This window comes from Podarcis filfolensis, assembly GCF_964270895.1.
Source record: "Podarcis filfolensis genome assembly, chromosome: 12".
NCBI lineage: Eukaryota > Metazoa > Chordata > Lepidosauria > Squamata > Lacertidae > Podarcis > Podarcis filfolensis.
The window spans coordinates 30,328,045-30,341,255 of NC_139614.1; the positions used below are offsets into that span (position 1 = coordinate 30,328,045).

General features: G+C 49.1%; 1 protein-coding gene and 1 long non-coding RNA gene across 4 annotated transcripts in view; one reads left to right on the forward strand and one right to left on the reverse strand.

Annotated features, from left to right (window-relative positions):
* Positions 1-354: 354 nt before the first annotated feature.
* The window catches only part of LOC310745844, a 69,791-nt gene continuing 56,934 nt past the window's right edge, over positions 355-13,211 (forward strand). Inside the window, exon 1 of one of the 3 annotated variants that reach the window (XR_014540369.1) lies at positions 355-479. This is a non-coding gene — a long non-coding RNA (uncharacterized lncRNA). Of the gene's footprint in view, positions 480-3,380; positions 3,579-12,994; positions 13,208-13,211 lie in introns of those variants that run through there. The other 2 variants (XR_014540370.1, XR_014540371.1) reach the window with 2 other exon arrangements.
* Positions 5,238-11,374, reverse strand: DLX6 (distal-less homeobox 6). Its single transcript, XM_083578839.1, has 3 exons — positions 10,285-11,374; positions 8,153-8,346; positions 5,238-5,972 (listed from the first exon to the last, which is right to left on the reverse strand). Exons 1-3 carry the CDS (start codon positions 10,871-10,873, stop codon positions 5,721-5,723), a joined length of 1,035 nt encoding a protein of 344 aa, XP_083434965.1. The 5' UTR covers positions 10,874-11,374; the 3' UTR covers positions 5,238-5,720.

A 13,211-nucleotide genomic window follows, 5' to 3' on the forward strand; every position in this document is an offset into this window, starting at 1 on the left:
CGTGAAATTACAATCGTACATTTTCAGCTCAGCAACCCATTTGTAGTGGAGGAGAGAAGGAGGAGAGAGAAAAAAGAGAGAGAGAGGTCTAAATAATGGCCGAATTAGCCCTACTGGACAGTTTCAGATGTAACACTCTGTAATAATTATATTGCAGGCTGGATTAGGATGCTATTATCATAATCTGGACGTTTACAATTATCTGTAATTTGCAAAGATGCGCCAGGTCTTGATTACAGCGGTGTTTTTTTTTTATCAAGCTAACCATCACTAAACAGTGACAGTAATAACAGCTAATTTTGCTGGCAATATAAGAGGTGCTGGGGTGTGCAAACAATTTCACACCTGGATATGCTCAGTCAACCAAGAATATAGAGAAAGCGCTTCTGCCCTGAGACTCAGAAAAATATTCTCCTCTGCTTCTCTCCACTATAGATTTCCTTAGACCCTCATCTCTGCTTAACAGGTTTTGCACGGGGGTAAGTTTTTTTTTGTTCGGTTTTAAACCTCCTCGACTGCTGCCGCATATCCCATCAGCTGTACCTCTTCACGTTTTAATGATGGTTACTTTTATTATTATTATTTTTATTCTTGCAAAAAAGAAAGAAAGAAAAAGGAAAGAAAAAGGAAACCCTGATCATTCTAATTTCTCAATTTTCCTTACTTAGACCTTTCGATAAGCGAGTTACACGGACGCACATTTATTTATTTACTTGTTTGTTTGTTTGTTTGTTTGTTTGTTTGCCTGCTTTTATTGTAGCTTTTATTGGGGGGGCGCTCTGCGGTTTGGGTGGGCGGCTCAGGATTCCCACATTTTCAGTGACTCACCTAGAGGTTCAGAAATAAGGGGGGGGTGTATATTGGAAGGGGGTGTTGTCTCGAAAACGAACCGGTGAATGTGTGTTGCGAGGCGGGGGGGGGGGTTTGGACTCGCTATGTTGTCAACATCAGTGAAGTGCCATTTGGGAACTCCCGGTTGAGAATGACAAAGAAAAACTCCACGGTGTTTTCCCTTCGAAATCCGGGTTTCCATGTTTAATGCAGAGTCGTCCCATTGCTTGAAAGTGGTCGGATCCACTGTGTTAGCTGGTGTGCGTATGTGTGTGTGTGCTTCATCTTCCCTAAGTCTGAAAGGATATTGCACGCTTACTTACAAGTAAATCCCATTCGTGGGACGTTTCGGAGTAGACAAGTAAAGAACAGGGCTGTGAAACCCCCTTCGGGATTTCCCCTAGGTAAATGTTCTTAAAAGCAAGTGTGTGTTTTTTTTCCCCTTTTGTTTTTAAGAGGGGTATGTCGATTACAGCTCAGCTAGAAACCCAGCCCAGCAATCAGGCTGCCGAAATACCGATTCTACTTTCCGCTCCTACTTTATCCCAGACACACCAAACTGGGAAAGAAATCCCATGTATTTCAATGGCGCACCGCCCTGCTTCTACTTTGGCCTCCTCTGCGAGCCTTTTCACGGTCTCATCTCGCAGAAAGCAACCCGTTCATTCTAATGGAGCTGAGAATCGGATGTGTGTTGCGGGGGGGGGGGAGTGAGGGGGTTAAAATCCAGGTTGCTTGAACAGACTGGAGAACCTCTTCTCGGTTTAAGGGGCTGTAAATGTGGCCTGGCCGAGTTCCGCCAGTTCCTTTCCCTGTTCTGCTTCAGAACATTTACACACACACAAACAAACAAACACTCCAGTTCTGCGTGGGTTGTTTATTGCTTTTGAGGCTCCGCTTCCTCAGGAGCAATCCGGATCTACATGGGCCTTTTGGCTTGGATTTCAATGGAAGAAGGATTATCCACACGCACAAGCCAGTGCGCGCGCCCCATATTACCTCCCCAGGTACCCCTTCCTGTTTATCTGGAAGTGGGATCAGTACTATTAGAAATGTGAGGAATTTAAGGGACTTTACGGGTGTGGGGGTGTCTTCTGTTTAGCTGCAAAGAGTTTTCTGGTGAAGCCCTAAAAGGAACCCCTTTTTGAGAAGCCTTCTCAATTCTGGCACAATTGTCCCACTCTTATCTATAGATGACGCTGTTTCTCGAGCGCCTCGGCGTCGGCGTCCCTCACCCTCAGCAGCAGACAGGTAAAACTTTCTGGCTCCCCAGCTCGCCGCCACGGAGGCCCTTCCTGCAAGCACCTTCCACGATCCCTGCTTCATCTAAACGTCCCTTGGAAAACGAGCAAATCGTCCTTCCGGCTCTTAGCACAGACAGGGCGCGCGCGATTCCTTATACACTGCTCAGAGGAAGTCGGAGAGAACCCATTGTCCCAATCCTGAAAGTCAGTCCCATTTGAAAGCGGTGGAACTGACTTCTGAGTAGAGCCCGCTAGAGGATTGCGCTGCTACACAACAGACAGAAGAATGGGGAGGGGGGAGACGAGAACCCTTCTCATCAACTCCCACCAAGAACCGGATTTTGATGGTAGACTAAAAGTGGACCAAGCCCTCGAGATCTAGTGAAATGGGAGGAACTAACCCGTGAAAGGTTAACATGTCATCCTGGATGCACTGCTCGTGTGTATGGGGGGAGTTTGAGATATGTATGTGTGTTGTGCAGGGGTAGAGGTAATGCGTAAGGCCGGATAAATAAAACAAGCCCCTCCAGTTAAGCCAACATACTAGAAATTCAGCGGATTTCAATCTGCCGTCCAAGATACTCAAAATCACGACAGCTCTGTCCCTGGTTTCATCAGCGTGAGCCCTGCCATCCTCTAACTCTGCCCTGATCCTGAACATATTTACTCCCTTGGCACTGAAGGCCGCATTCATCTCAATGGTACTCACTTCCCAGGAAGCGTTGCTGAGAACTGGGATCTGAATCCTATCTGACGGGCTTTGTGGCTTCGCTCGCAGCATCCCCATTTTTCCTGTGGTTCCACTGGTTTGGGGAGGGTTATCCTTCATCAGAAAGTCTTGGGGTCTCTTCCTGCAAAGGGAAGGGGCTACCCCTCGGTTTAAATGTATGATAGCTTTCTCACTCCCTAACACGAATCTGAATAATTCAGTGAACCCCACAACCAGCTGTACCTCAGAAGCCTCTTCCATTCTTCATAGCATTATAATTTTGGTTAATTTTCAATTTTAGGTCCTACGTCTCTGCAATTTGTGTATGAATAACAGAATAATTTCCCTCTTTTGTTTCGCCTTTCCTGTTCCTGAATCTAAATAAAGATGGCTTTTTAGTATTAAAAGTGGAAGAAAATTACAGGTAATTATCTTTGACGGTAAAAACGCTGTAATCAGCGGGCTACATGAAAAATTACTCTAATTATGGCTGCATTTAAGAGAATGGGGGGAAAAACCTTCTTATGGATAAAAACCTTAAATTGTCCCCAATGTCTGCCTCAAATTGGATGGCACTGCAGCTGGGGGCTTTGTTCACAATTGATCCTGGGGAGAGCTGAACCCAAAGTTTCACAGTGGGAACGAGGAGGGGGGGGGAAGAAAAGAAAACATTTTTTCCTCCTAATGTAACAATGCGAATGGTAGAAAATGACAAGACTTGATCGGTTTTAAGCCATTCTGAAGACTGACTGAGCGTGGAAGTTGCTCAACAAAAAACCGGCGCTGGTATATTGGTAAGTAGTCTTGGCTTTTGTGTCTAATTATAGTGACTGTCCTTTTGCACGACTGTATGTAGCTGTCATTATACGGAGCACTCTGAGGATCTCCATTGACTTCTGATAAATGGCTCAGTGGTTTCAAGGTTCATAATTTGAAGGATGCCCAGGGCTCTAGCCATTAATTCTCGCAGTATGGGGCATCCTGCTTGTGTGACGAAAGGGGCTTTTCGTGGTGCATGATTTCTCGCCTTTGCACCACCCTAAGAAGGATATGATTCGTCCTGGACTCGGCAATGGGGACCAGGGAGCGCTGAGAGAGAGAGAGACCTGGGGAACATTATTACGCAGCGTTAGGTAGTCTGTTTGGCGGAGGAGTGTGTGAGAGAGCTGGTGGGGTTGCGGGGGGGGGGGTGAGAGACCATCACCCTCTGCCACCTACAAAAGTAGGCAACCTCTTGACTTTTGCCAAATCTGCCAAAAGGCAGTTCGAGGGCAGCTTTCACGCCGCCAGGGTTGAAAACGGAAAAGAAAATTCCGCGGGATTCTGGAAATCAACGAATTCTCTCTGCGAGGCAGAGAATCCGGAGGGGACCCAAGTCGATTAAGAGGAAGCCAGTTTGATGCTGTTGGTTTCAGAGGGTGCAAATTGGCTTGCAGATCCAAATCAAGTCTCATTTGCACAATATAATTTTTACTGGTTAGCCGGGCAGATAGGTAGGTCGCAAAACAGATGCGATGTTACGACTGGTGCACGCGCGTGTGTTATGTCATAAGCATCTATCTAGCTACTGACGTGATGCATCTATGGCATAGATAACTACATGGGCATACATCTCTGACCATTACTATATTATATTATATTATGTCTGTAGAAATCTTAGGCAGGCAGGCCATGCAGAACACGTCTACTCTAGAGCAGCCCTGCTAAAGTCAGTGGTACTCTGTACGTGAACTATACGAGGCTTGCCATCCTAAGCACGATTACTGGGGAGGACAGTTCCGCCGAGTAATAAATCTCACATGACTGCATTTAGGATTTAAAACATGGGTGGTTCCTGGGAAGGCGGGGGAAGATAACCTTTCCAAAGCTGTAGAGTAACGCAGGACTCTTTTGACATTTTGTGGCTTTTACTCTATATATGAAAGGAGACAAAACATACAAAGTATATATACAACTAAAATTCAACAATATGTACAACAAGGTTGCTGGGTAGGCAGCTGAGAGACCGAGAGAGAGAAAGAGAGAGCTGCCAGCCAGGGAGGGAGGGCAGGTGGGTGAAAGAGATTTAAGCCTTAGGATGGGGTGCGGTTTGGGGGTTTGTTTGGGGGTTTTTGTATGTATGTTACTCCCCCCCCTCAAATTCTCTTTCTGCTGCGGCAATAATACATAGGGGGTGGGGAGTTTTCTTCTGCAAGCTCCACCGAAATGAATGAGGGCACATCTCCAATTCATTACAGCGGGGCATGCGCAGGAGAACTTCTGGTCAGTTTTCAGGTGCTTTCTTAGTTTCAAGTGACTTATGGATGTGGGAGAGAATATAGTGGATTCGCCCTCACAGCTGCCGGTTCCACTCCGAGAAAGCATGCAGATTTTACTTCGTGGAAGTGTGCTAATTAAACTAGAAAAAAAGTTTTTCCGCCCGCCCGCCCCCGCCCCAAACGGTATTATCTTAAAAAAAAAATCAAATCCCTTTCTCCGCCCCTCCCTTTCCAATCTTTTTGTTGTTGTTGTCAATCTCGGTTTAGTGAATAAAAATAGGATCGCTTCTTTTTCATTGAATAAGTTTTGTTATTTTTGTCGTGTGCTGTTGTTTTAAAGTTGCTGCGTGGCCTTGGTGGGAAAAGTCTGTAAAAATTTTTGCTTTTCGACTTGTACTCCCAGAGAGGTTTGGTGCCTCCGAGTCCCAAAGGAAATATCCCAAAGAGGAGCATCTGACGTGGGCCAGGACGCAAATGGTCTCTTTCTGCTCAAGATCAATCGCTGAGGTTTAAAGAGAAGGCGAAGGCGAAGCCGCCCCGAGTCTGTCTTCCTTTGCCACACACTCCAGATTCACCCAGAGCCCCGCGAGCTGCGCTGCTCCCCCCACCCCCGCCCAGCTTGGCAAGGCCGCGCTGGAGACAGCGGCTCCTCCGGCGAGCTGTTTCTCTTGGCCCCGTTCACATCATTTGTGGTCTCTGCATTGTGTCTTGATGTGGAGAAGAGTACCAGTGAGAATAACCAGGCATGTAGCTATTGGGAGGCATGTTGACTCCTTTGGCAGAGGCTGAAACGTCCCAGACAGGAGGCAAACCTGGAGACCGCGGAGACAGGGTGGCAGAGCCCGGCAGGGGGTCGCTCTCGTGAGGGTTGCCGCCTTGCTTGAGCAGTTTCTTGAACTTGGAGCGCTTGTTCTGGAACCAGATCTTCACCTGCAACCGAAAGGCAGAAGGCATGAGAGGTCTGCTGGGGGAGGAGGGGTGGGGTGAGGTGGGGGACTTAAGGCAAATAGACAGTTTCAAATCCATCCATGTATCTATATCTGTCTGTCTATCCAATCTTCCTTCCTTCTTCTCCCTCCGTGGCATGAACTTCATGATCTCCCCTCCCCGCTTCCATGGCCATTGTTTGAATCACCCACAATTAGGACTTGCTTAAGTAAACTGCGCTGAGGCTGTTTGGAAAGGCTATTTCCTTCTGGGGGGACAGTTACAATGCGTTCATTTTTCCTTCTTCACGCGTCCATTGAAGGCAACCTACGCAGACTGAGAACCTGCGTGCGTGTATGGATATGATACCCATCGTCGGCCTATATAATGTATTACTGCATAATTGTCAAGAGGCGGCTACCGTTTTAGGACCCCGAGCGGGGAGGGGAACCAGGGCAGAGGAGGCAATCTATCCTACCCATAGCCTCCCTCTGTATTATGAGACCCCCCTCCACCCCCCCGTCCTTTTGGAGAGGGCCACAAAGCTAAAGCCCTGAGCCATCACCGGCGCCATTGATCTCGATGGGACCGAGGCGAGATCCTAACCACACATACTCAGAAGTTTTTCACCGAAATCAGTTGGACTTACTTCCAAGTAAATGTGCTTAGGAAGGGGTGCCACTTCCACTTTTACGAGTTTTAAGATCAGGCTCTAAAACCGTCTGCAGCTGCACCTTCAAGGGGGGTCTAAATTGGCTTAAATCCCAAAACGCGTCAGTTTTGTTGGATTCCAGCTTGGCCTACAAAGAAGTAATACGTGAGTCAAAAGAAAAAGGGAGAGAGAGAGAGCAGCCCAATTCGTAGAGTGAGGGTGGGGGTGGGGGGGAGAGGAGAGGGCCAGTAGAGTAGATCTATTTCCCTGAGCAAGATGGTGATCTGTAGCTTATCGCGGAAATCATCCCAGTGGCGTAAAACCAACAAAACTGAGCCTTACATACATTGAAAATTTAATAAAACAAAAACAGTAGATGAAAGTTTAAAAGAACAAAACAAAAAAAAGAAGCAGCAGTAGCAGCAACAAGAACAAGAACAACAAGCCTTCTGCAGCAATGTAAGAGAGCTAGGTGTCACTCAAATAAGAGCGTTTTGCAAAGATCCCAGCTGGGAAGGTGACAGTGTCCTTTCTCTGTACCACACTTTAGGTGCTCTAAAAGCTAGGATTGCCATTAAATATGTGTGGTGGTGGTGGTGGTGGTGGTGATATGCTGCTCTTTAAAGACACCTCCTGTCTTCTTTTGCCTTCAAGGTCGCCCCTTTATCACAATAAGGCACCAAATCCAAAATACCCCTCTTTGCCTACATTCCTGGCAACCACCAGCGGATCCAATGAACATGGTTTATCCCTGTTGTTTTTGTTTTTTTCTGTCCGGAAGATTACAAACTGCCACAAAATATGTTTGGTTTTTTAAATTATTATTCCTTTCTGCATTCATGAATTCAAATTAATCGTTTTCCTTCTAACCTCGTGTGTCATTCAGGTTTAAATCTGCAGGGAAAGCCAGAACGCACCAACCACATTTAACTGTGGCTTAACTCGCTCTAATTTTGTACACGCTTCCCTTTGATCGTCAGCTCTATCATCACCTTTTGTACATTTCGCCTAAGGGCAAGCACTGAATTTCAGTTACTCATCCAGGATAATTTACTATTGAATATTACTAGGGAAGGTGTGCTTTCTTCGGGCCTAGAGGCTGTGCACCGTATGAAATAGATTTCCATTTCTATCAGCAAAGGATGGGGAGGAGGTTTCTCTGGGCCCCCAACAACCTTTTTTGTTTTATGTATAAATTTATTTCCACCTCAGTGCTTATTATCCCCTTCAGATTTGGGCTGTAACTAAGTAGATGCATGCCCAGATTCTGGAGTGGTGAACTCAAACCTTTCTCAATGCACCATCAAAACAGACTGAATTTGAAAAATAATAATAATAGAGAGAATGATATTTCACCAACGCATACTTGGCCATGTTTTTGCAGTCCACCGACCTGGGTAGCTGAGCTTCGCTTTTATTCCTAGCCTTTGGCCAATGGAAATAGTGATTTGTCTGCTTGATTTTGGCCTGGCCTGGCCTTCTCTCGGAGCCCAGGATCTCAGGGATCTCTCTGGACTTCCCCGGGAATTACCTGTGTCTGAGTTAGTCCTAATGATGCCGCCAGCTCTGCTCTCTCGGGAAGCGCCAGGTACTGGGTCTGTTGGAAGCGGTGGTTTAAAGCCTGCAGCTGGAGACTCGAGTAAATGGTTCGGGGCTTCCGGATCTTCTTCCCTTTCCCATTAAATCTTATCTCCCCGTTTTCGATAACTGTGGTTTTCTGTTGATCTGCAATAAAAAGAAAGCACATTTGAAGGGGGATGTCCAGCACAGCGGAGCGCTTCTGTGAGACACCCCGGATTTTGTTTTGTGTGCTTTTCATGTTGGGGAGGTGGGGGTGGGGTGGGAAATCAGAGACAAAGCCATTTCCATGCCATTACTAACAGAGTAGAAAATGCACGGGGTGATACATAAGAAGGTCAGGCCACCGACAAATCCTCCAGGCAACCTTCTGTGGCGGATGATTCACTTTGACCTGCAAGATCTACCCGCTTTCCTGACAGTTTTGCTACCCAGGCGTGCTAGGAAATTCATGACGCTCTCTTAATACAAGCAGTACTTCGCTCAAACAAAAACTACTGCTATTTCCAGAAATCCCTGGCCCATGGCAAAACTGCTTCGTTTTAACCGAGAACCTGAAATGCACCCTGTTGCCTAGTTTGTGGCTACTGCATTGATCTCTCTTACCAAAACCTGTCGTCGTTTTTTTACACACAAAGACGCGCGCAGAGTTCATGCTACCTGAGCGTCTCATTTAATATTGGAATGTGTTCGAACTGCACACACAATTTGTATCTCCTAAATATGAATCTATCTCCAATCTCAGCATTTTCTCAAGGAATAAGCAAACAAGCAGGGTAGCATTTCTGCTTCGGATCTGTAGACGTATCTCCACAGCCAACGTGCAGGTGCAAATGATTTTACGAAGGGACGCGGAGCTGCGTCTTCCCTCGGCGACTTTGCCATTTGTTTCTCGAGACGTTTACTGCAGATTAGCCATCCGATGGGTGCACGGACGGGATTTATAATGTCATTTTCTAGGCAAAGTGGCTGGGGGCTAAAGATGTGATAAAATCGCGCAGGCAAAAAAAAAACAAAAAACAAACCACACCACACACCTCTCCTCTGTAGTATATGCCCAACACAACAAGACACAGGAGTCACCAGCGTCTGACCTGGCTCTCTCGGGCGCTATCCCTGCTTTAGACTCTCTTTTTTCTCTCTCTGATCACCCTGCGTCAAAAGCAACAAAGAGGGAATAATCGTGGCAGAGCGATTCCTTCCCCAAAGAAGCCTGCAGTGCTATGGCAGTAGCCCGCCGTAGCAGGAGATGGGCTACGGTCTGGGCGCTCTTTCTAAGCGCATTTCTTCGTCCTGCACAGACCACCGTCGTGGAGAGGGCATCCGCGGGCTAGGCAAACAACATCCTAGGAAGAAGCAAAATCACTCCTGTTCCTCTGGACGGCTACATTATCGCAGAAGAAAGCCAGCACGGTCTTTGCTTAAGGTTTTCAATCCACACAGTCCATGGGCAGCTTCCAATTGGAGGGCAGCGCCTCGGAGTCCCCGAAACACGACACACGTGCCTGAGCATCCCCACGCGCGTCGGCCGGCGGCCTGCGTCCAGGCACGCGTGTGGATGGATCCCAGAGGGAAACTCAGGATCCGGAGCACGCAAAGGGAAGGCAGGAAAGAGTTGCCGAAATCCGAGCCACGCTTACAGAAAAGCAAGTCCTCTGGAATCGAATTGTTGCTGTTATTATTATTTTTTTTGGGGGGGGGTTACCATCCCAATGAAACCTGCACGGGATCGGGGTGAGGAGATGTCATTTCAAACAGAGATCTGAGCGGGAGAGAGCCAAGGGATCCCCAAGCAAAGTAGCAACACCCCCCCCCCCCGCCCAAGAAATCCTGCGTATTGATTTGTAAACTTACTTCCGAGGGAAGGTTAAAAGTGGTGAGAGAAGGAGGAAGAAGAGGCAGGCGATGGAGGAAAAGCGAGGGAAGTGCAGCAGGAAAAGGAGACAAAGGGAGAGGAAGGGCATGCGGGAAAGAGAGACAAAGGAAGCCGGGAGCCAGCGGGCCGGCCGCGGGGGCTCGGCCCGGGCATCTCCGCGCCCGTCTCGTGGGAACGCTCCGTCACGCGTTGCCTCCCGTGTCACCCACCTGCGTCGTCCGGCCTCGCCGTCCCGCCCGCGCCTCCTCCGCCTCCGCCTCCTCCTCCTCCTCCGCCGCCGCCGGCGTGGTAGGGCTGCAGGTAGGGGCTGTGCTGCGCGTGGCTCACGTAGGGGTAGGCGGCGGCGGCGGCAGCGGCGGCGGCCAGCGAGCGGTGGCTGTACGAGTTGGCGGCGGCGGCGGCGGGGCCGGCCGGGTAGGGCGCGGCGTGGTGGTGGTGGTGGTGGTGATGGTGGTGCGGGTGCTGGTGGTGCGGGTGCGAGTGCGAGGCGGGCGCCGCCGAGTGCAGGCAGTGCAGCGGGTAGTGCGCGCCTGCCATGGCCGCCGCCGGCGAGCTCTGCTGCTGCTGCTGCTGCTGCTGTTGCTGCTGCTGCGCCGAGTGCGAAGAGCCGCCGCCGCCGCCGCCGCCGGGCGCCTGAGCCCCTGGAGGAGGCGGCGGCTGAGGCGGCGGCGGCTGAGGCGGCTGCTGAGGCGCCGGCGGCGGAGGCGGCTGCTGCTGCTGCTGCCCGAACTCCATGAAGGCGGATTTGGACGAGTCCGGCGCCTCCAGCCCGTCAGCCATCGTAGTCATGGTCATCATCCAAGTTGGGCAGCCAGCGACGAGCGCCTCAGCCCGGCTACTCGGCGTCGTCGTCGTCGTCGTCGTCGCCCCCCTCGCGCTCCCGCCACCTTCGAGGGAGCCTATTAGCCTGCGCCGGGCGGGAATTAGCGCCGGGGCTCGCGCGCTATTCCCCCCCCCCCCCGGGCGCGCTTTTTCTTCTTCTTCTTCTTTAGCGAAAGCTGAGGGGGGGGGAGAGAAAGAGAGAGAGGTGGGAGAGGGGGAAAAGAGAGAGGGGGAGAAAGAGAGAGAGAGAGAGAGAAAGAGAGAGAGAGAGGGAGCAATAGGGGGAGAGGGGCCTTGTTAACTGAGGGAGGGGTGGAGGGGAGGAGTGTGAGAGGCTCTGGGGAGGGAGAGAGAGAGAGAGAGAGGGAAAAGGAAGGAGGAGGAGGGGGGCCAGAAAGAGAGAGAGAAAGAGAACGGCAGACTTAGTCCTTCCCGGGGCTTTTTCCCTCGCGCTTCTTCTTTCCCTCCATTTGGAGGCTTTTGCTTTTTTTTTATACCTCAGACACACACGTTCCCTCTTTCTCTCTCGCACCCTCCCCTTCTCTCTCTCTCTCTCTCGGGTTGGGGTTTGTTATTAGGTTTTTGGTTTGGTAATTTCTTTCCCCCTCATTAAGGGGGGGGGGAACCTTGAGGGAGTTTAAGGCAAAAGCAGAGAGAGAGAGAGAGAGAGAACCCCCTTTCTCTTTAAGGTGGATTCTCTTTCATAAAGTTGTGCTTCTGCTTTTCGACTTGAGGCAGCAGGGGGAGGGGAAGGCGCACGACAACACACAACAACAGCGGGAGCGGGAAGAGGGGGGGGCGAGGTGGAAAGAGAGAAAACGCCACAAGTCGAATGGTTGGTCTCCAAAGGGCAGCGCCTCCCCATTGGTCACTCCGCCCGTGACGTCACCCAGCCCGGGCACTTCTACTGGCGTCAGCGCGAGCCCACCTTCTGTACAACTTCAGAGCTCGCAGCGAGCGAGAAGCAGCCAGCCAGCCAGCTAGCTAGGCAGGCGCTTGGGGTGCATGTGTGTGTGTGCGCGGGCGCGCGCGCGCGCGTTTTGCGCCGCACACAACCACAACAAAGCTGCGCTCCGAAGTAGCACCCTCGCTTTTACAAAGCCAAGCACCCTTCCAATGAGCTATGGGGTTTTTTTTCCAATAAAAAAGAAGAATGTGCATTTATTTTCCTTACTGTCGTTGCATCGCAGGCTATCGCTGCCTCGCACGTGTCCGTTAGGATTCACAACAACACTGTCCAGCCTTGGCGTTCAGAGCCAAAGCGGTGCCCAGTAAAGAACTGTAAATTATGGTCTAGAATCCTGGATGGTAACTCAGCGTTCTTCTGGACAAAATTAGCAGGGTTCCTTCCTGAGGTATTTTCCTGGTGATGCAATGTGCCTAGGGGAAGGATTCATTTAAAACACACAAACACTCACTACGCGCGCGCGCGCGAACTCGTTTTTCGGAGCGCTGTCCTTGGATCAGTACAATAGTGTCTGCTTTTTCAGCATCCTGCTCCGAGGGCGAATCCTCAGAGATCTGTCAGTAATACATTTCCCCCCCCTATTGAAAACAGAAGCTCCTGTAATGCTTTCAAATATATGCAAATGAGACATGCGGTTAGTGGTTTGGCAAATCTTGATTGCAATATAAACTACCCGAGGAAAAGTGCCTTCACCCTAAATTTGCCTTTCGATTACAATTCCAGTTGATTTTATTTTATTGTCAACATTGTTAATGATAAAAATAGAGTCGCTTCGCAGTTATTTTTACTTTCCGAAAGGAGGCAATTAGACTTCTAATCAGGAATACACAAAAAGGAGAGAGAGAAAAATCTCCCATGATTAACTGCACTACTTTGTTCAAATTGCAGCTATAAAATTCAGAACAATTTGCCTGTAATGATTATGGACTGGGTTTATTTTGGGAGGTGGAATAAAAGTGGATATAGCATAAATTATCCTCTAATTATACACCAGTGTCGCCTCAATTATCCTCTTATCAAAATGGTTGTCTAACTGCCGCATTTAGTTTCAATTCTCTCCCATTTTTTTCTATAAAAAGAACCTCATACCTTGTTATTATTAATCCATTTATTATTTGCTAGGGGATTTATAACAGAACATCCAGGTGGTATCGCCACATCTCTCGCAAAGATGGACTGGGGAAAGACATTAAGTTGGAACCAACACGCCAGCGGATCTATCTCGTTCTCGTTCTGGAGGACAAGTCAGCCTGTGCTTTCCTTTTTTTAGACAAAAAAAAAATCTGTCGTCCACTGAGCAGGGAAACATTAGGATCTTTGGAGATTTACGGAAGAGGAGTCAGGTAG

Excerpts from the sequence above, each read along its gene's own strand:
- DLX6 (XM_083578839.1), bottom strand. The coding sequence starts at position 10,873 with ATGATGACCATGACTACGATGGCTGACGGGCTGGAGGCGCCGGACTCG. Across the intron at positions 8,347-10,284 it reads GGCGAGGCCGGACGACGCAG|ATCAACAGAAAACCACAGTT; the intron begins GTGGGTGACACG and ends TTTTTATTGCAG. Across the intron at positions 5,973-8,152 it reads TAGGACTAACTCAGACACAG|GTGAAGATCTGGTTCCAGAA; the intron begins GTAATTCCCGGG and ends TTTCGGTTGCAG.